The sequence below is a fragment of the Choloepus didactylus genome, chromosome 7, assembly GCF_015220235.1.
Source record: "Choloepus didactylus isolate mChoDid1 chromosome 7, mChoDid1.pri, whole genome shotgun sequence".
Lineage (NCBI taxonomy): Eukaryota > Metazoa > Chordata > Mammalia > Pilosa > Megalonychidae > Choloepus > Choloepus didactylus.
The window spans coordinates 15,560,348-15,565,457 of record NC_051313.1 but is presented as its reverse complement, the minus strand read 5'-3'; the positions used below and the strand labels follow the sequence as shown (position 1 = coordinate 15,565,457).

Below are 5,110 nucleotides of genomic sequence, written 5' to 3'. Positions count from 1 at the left end.
ACAGCGTTGCTATATACATATGTGGGTGTGGGTGTGCCCTAACAGTCTGATGTCTTTGACCAGAAATACTTCAAACATTTTGAACACAGGAAGTTTTCCCTTTGGTTTGTGGTGTGGCACCGTTTGCCAAACTAGTCTTTATTTTCAGGTGAATTTTTGTATCTTGGGATGACACTGGTGCTACAGCATTGCTAATTACCCTGGGACATGTTAGTCTGTCTGCAACTATTTTTTTCTCTAGAATTGACAGCTGTTCTGTTCTGGGAAAAAAAATGGGCTTCTAGTTGTCCTTGGAGCATTTCTTTGGTTTGTCACTCACTTCAGTTCACTTTTTAGTAGAGACCTGGAAAGGTCCATTGGGCTGCTAGAACAATTTCACTTCATCCCTTATAAACCACTTGGTAAGATAGGATCTGTTTGAAGTCTGATAAAGTCAAAGATTTGGGAAAATGGAAAAACTGCTTTTAATTTAAGACAAAAATCTGTTAATGTTAGTGCTTGGAAGACTTATTTATCCTCCTTTTCTACTTAAGCCAACACCTATTTGTGATTGGTTATCATGGCAACTGAAGACAGAATTCTTCAAAATAAGACATTAAATGGCTCCATTTTATGTAGGTTTCATCTCATACTTTTCAATTTAACAGTAAGATATTGCAGTTCAAAAGTAGACCTACAGTTGAAATACAAATTCAAAAATATTTAGACATTTTCTATGTGTAAAGCACATAGACTAGTTTTGTGATATAAAGGGTAGGAAATAAAATGTCTACAATGGTCAGAGGCATTAAATGTAAACAGGGCAGGTGTAATACAATAGGGGTTAGAGGAGACAGAGGTAATCTATAGAATATTAAATTTAAAGTGTTTCTCAAGTATTGTGAAGATAAACATGCTTATGTGCTCACTCTGGTGTGTGTGCCTACAAGTTTGTGACCCTTGATTCTATGTCAATATGTTTAAGTAAAAATTCTATTGATTAACCACTTTATTAGTATGTATGATAAAAGACATTTCTTTAAAAGATGACTGGTGAATTGTTTTAAGATAAACAAATACTTTCCATTCATACTCAAGAAAGCTCAGAACTGTTTAAGAGAATAAATGAATAAACAAGCCCTTTATAGAAAAAATATATACTTTATTTTCAACTAGAAAGGTGCAAACATGTAACTTTTGGTCACACTCTCAACAAATAAACTGTCCAAAAAACAGTCATAGTCAAAGTAGAAACAAATGCTTCCAGGTGGAAAAATTGATCAGCTGGAAAGAACCACTCATTTTTTTAATAAAGGTCATTTGTTCATTAAAAGTGAGGCCACCATATTTCCAACCTATAAATCAGACTTCCCCGGGCATCACTGCCTCACCTTTAGCAAACAATCTGTCTTGATGGACTGTCATTCTGACTGAGCAGAATTTCCATTTGAGTATCATTTCATGCTTTGAATATCAGACGAGCTTTACATCCTACCTACTGTGTTCAGAAACTGAGGCTAACATTTGAAACATCAAAGCATTAACAACAAAAACAAAAAGGCACAGACAACTTTAAATTAACTTAGATAACTGTACAAATACATATATACACAATATTTACAATACCAATAAAAAAAATCTGGCTTGTTACAGGCAAATTAACTTGCCACAAGCTGTCCAGTCTAATAGACAGGATTCTGATTCCTACACACTGCCACTCGGATCAGAATGTCAAAGCCGAGTCTAATGTTCTGACTTTAAGAACAACTCAGCTCAGCCCCCTGATGGCAGGAGAAAGTACATGCTAGCTGTCACTGGAGCTGCAGGTAGGCGAGCGAGCATGCTAAAATTCTCCTCCACGATTTTACTCCAAATAGCAGGCACATTCCCACTCGATGACATCCCGATGGCACCGGCTTTTCTACCTGTGCCCTCCCACTGCCCCCAAAGCCATGTCCTTAGCACACATTCTGGAGCTGGGCACTAAAGGAGTTCCACTGTCAAGTCTTAATTTCTTCAAACCAGTGTCTGGGGTTGATCGACTATTTGTTCAAATGTCACATGGCACAACGTTTTGAATTCGGTGGGGAATTGTTTCCCCCAGTTACAAAAACAGGTTTAAATAACCTTGCGCTACTGAAACTGAAATCATGTTTACACAAAAATGAGATGTGAATCGGTTCGAGTTACAGTCCGACCGGTTGCTGCCACTCCCTCTCCCTGGCTTTAGGCCATGTCTCCGTACATCTTCCTGTGGTACAGCGACTCAAAGATGTCATTGTCTCCGGGGCAGTTGTAATGGCAGGCGCAGGTCTTGATGAACATCATGCTCTTCTTCATGACCTCGCCGTCTGGACACTTGAACTCCACCGGGAGGGTAGTGGTTCTGTGGGGCGTGCAGCAGCGTCCGTCGGTGCACACCCCGCAGAACTTCGCCCGGTAGGCCTTGACGCTGGTGCAGCCGGAAAGCTCGAATTTGACCGGCTTGGAAATTTTGGGGGTACGGATGCACTTTTTACCTTTCTACGGAAGACAAGGGGAGAGAGAGAAAGAAAAAAAATTCAATGGCTTCACAAAAGAAGGGACTTTTTCAACCCTCTGTGTGTTCTGGTCCTAGTCTTGCTGCTGTCTGACTTCTGTTTCTATTTTAGGAGAGGAAGTCTGAGTCTCATTTGCCAGTTTTCCAAAAATAGACACAGCCTCTCTTGGGATGTCTTGAATTAACTAACACTGTGGAGGATTTCAGAGAGGAAAGCCGGTGGTTCCTATTACACAATATCTCGTGCAGCAAAAATAGTTCAATGCCTGGGTATTTGGGGAGATAAAAAGGCCTTTAATGACAAAGGGGTTAGAGACCTAACTCGCACTATCCAATATCCCTGCGTGAACGTTAGCGAAGAGGAGCAGAATGGGTACCTTAATGTTCTCCTCCAGGTCGGCTTCGCAGGGCCGGACCAGGCACAGGCGGCTCTGCTTCTCCAGCCGGCAGAAGGCGTTGTCATTGGTGACGCGGGTGGAGATGCCCATCCCGCAGGTCTTGGAGCAGGCGCTCCACTCTGTGGTCTGGACCAGGCAGTTGGCGCGAATCATGGTTGGGTCTGGGCCAAATGTGTCTTCCAGACGGTAAGCTGTGAGAGCAGGGCACACACACACGCACCGTAAGACGCCAGGCCAAGACGTTTTCCCCTTCCCCTCTGCAGAGTTCCGACTCGGCCCCCGGGGTCTTTCTGAAAGTGGGTCAGGACCCTGGCTGAGAGGAAGACAACTCACCAGCGAGCGCGGGGCCGACCACGGTGTGGTCCTTGGGCTCCTCGCACACCCACTCCTCGCAGCACTTCCCGGGAAGCTTGACCCTCCGCGGGAAGGGGCAGTCTGGGCTGGGCAGGCGGACGTCCATGCTGCACAGGGGCACGCAGCCCACCGCCCCGTCCAGGCAAGTGCACTGGTACTTGCAGCTGCTCTGGAAGGACTCCCCGCTGCGGTACACCGTCCCTCCGAAGACGCAGGGGGCACCGTCCTTGGCTGAACGGGAGGAAGGGACAAGGGGGGTGCAGGCGTCAGACGTGGGTCCTCGCGCCGCCACAGCGCGCCGGGGAGGCGAATGGGGAGCAGGGGAGGAGGGCGCTGGGTCGCAGCTGCCTATTTGCAGGCGGGGGCCGGGACGGCGGCGCGGGCCGCGGGGCTCACCGGTGCACACGCCGATCTTGCGGTTGGCCGGGGAGCCGAAGTCGCAGAAGAGGCCCTTGTGCGGGTCGCAGGGGTCGCGCTCGGTGCACAGCTCGCCCAGCTGCTTGGCGCACACCCGGCAGCAGCCGCAGCCGTCCAGCACGAGGCTCACGCCGGGCGGGCAGCGCGGAGCGGCGGCGGTGGCGCACTGGCACTGCGCGGGGCACTCCTGGCCGGCGGCGGGCTGCGGGAGAAGGCGCGGTCAGCGGCGGCGCGGAGGGCGCAGGGGACGCGAAGGGACGCGAGAAGCCCAGCCCCCCGGCCCCGGGCCTCCCACCGGCTTTCGCCGCTTCTCCCTCCGGCTTACCCGGCTGCAGAGCGCAAAGAGGAGCGCGAAGGCGACGCGGGCGGGGCCCATGGCGGAGGCGGTCATGGTCAGGGCGCTGGGGGCTGGACGCTCGGACGCAGGCTTTCCTCGGAGACCGGGATCGGGGCGCGGCGGGAGGTGGTCTCTGCTGAGATCGGGCGGGAGGCGACCGGTCTCTGCCGTCGGGCGGGAGGCGATCGGTCGTCTGGCGCTGCAAGGGAGCGGGCTGCCTCCTCTCGGCGGGGGAGAGTTGTCGTGTGCTGCCAGGGCTGGCGGCCCGCGGCTTTTATACGCTCCGGGCGGCCCCGGCTCGCCAATGAGCTGAATGGAGTCCTACACAAACAGGGACATTCCTTGCATTCCTCCCCGCCTTCCAGCCTCATCAACTCACACCGGATTGATCCTGACCCTTGACACTCAGCATTCCTCCCGTCTGAAAAAGCTGGCACGCTCCAGCTCCAAGGGGGAAAAAAAGAGCGAGCGAGAGAGAGAGAGGCACTGTATTTCCAGCACCAAATAGCCAGAGAAGATTTTTCTCCCTTTCCTCTTCACTCCATTCCTGACTTACTTCATTCAAAAACACATAAGCAGTGATTATTTCTTTCATACCACTCACTTTTATTTCTAATAGCTGTGCCGGTTCCACCTCCCACGGAAACAGATCCTTTTTAGGAGGTAGGTAGCTGAAGAGGCTAGCAGCAGGGATTCCTAAAAAATTTGAAAGAGTTTTCTTTTCATTATTTTTGTCAGGAGCTTAGTTTTAGATATCCCCTACCCTTGAAACTCTCCAGAGAGCACAACATGAGTTGGTTGTTTTTAACCAGTAGAAATCCCTAAGAAGCCTATCTTTTGCAAAACCCTGAATCCCCTATTGGAAAAGTAGGGGACTGATGGGTTGTCATTTGAGATAACGGTTTGGAAGCTGAATGCCATTCAAGAAAGAGGACTAAGCCAGGGGTCTGAGTATGGATGCAGTTTTCTGGGGAGATTTCCAGCTCCCTTGCTTTGTTTTCTCTTTTAATATACATAGCAATTTTATTGCTGGGGGTGTAGGAAGGAAGATGGGATGAGTGGCCATTAAAGTTTCCAGAAAAATGT

At 49.4% G+C, this 5,110-nt stretch overlaps 1 protein-coding gene across 1 annotated transcript; it reads right to left on the bottom strand.

Annotated features, from left to right (window-relative positions):
- Positions 1–1,120: 1,120 nt before the first annotated feature.
- CCN2 (cellular communication network factor 2) lies at positions 1,121–4,221 on the bottom strand. Its single transcript, XM_037843181.1, has 5 exons — positions 4,013–4,221; positions 3,667–3,889; positions 3,250–3,501; positions 2,896–3,107; positions 1,121–2,502 (listed from the first exon to the last, which is right to left on the bottom strand). The coding sequence occupies exons 1-5, from the start codon at positions 4,076–4,078 to the stop codon at positions 2,206–2,208; spliced, it is 1,050 nt and encodes a 349-aa protein (XP_037699109.1). The 5' UTR covers positions 4,079–4,221; the 3' UTR covers positions 1,121–2,205.
- Between the last annotated feature and the right edge of the window lie 889 nt (positions 4,222–5,110).

Excerpts from the sequence above, each read along its gene's own strand:
- CCN2 (XM_037843181.1), bottom strand. The coding sequence starts at position 4,078 with ATGACCGCCTCCGCCATGGGCCCCGCCCGCGTCGCCTTCGCGCTCCTC. Across the intron at positions 3,502-3,666 it reads CAAGATCGGCGTGTGCACCG|CCAAGGACGGTGCCCCCTGC; the intron begins GTGAGCCCCGCG and ends CCTCCCGTTCAG. Across the intron at positions 2,503-2,895 it reads ACCTGGAGGAGAACATTAAG|AAAGGTAAAAAGTGCATCCG; the intron begins GTACCCATTCTG and ends TGTCTTCCGTAG.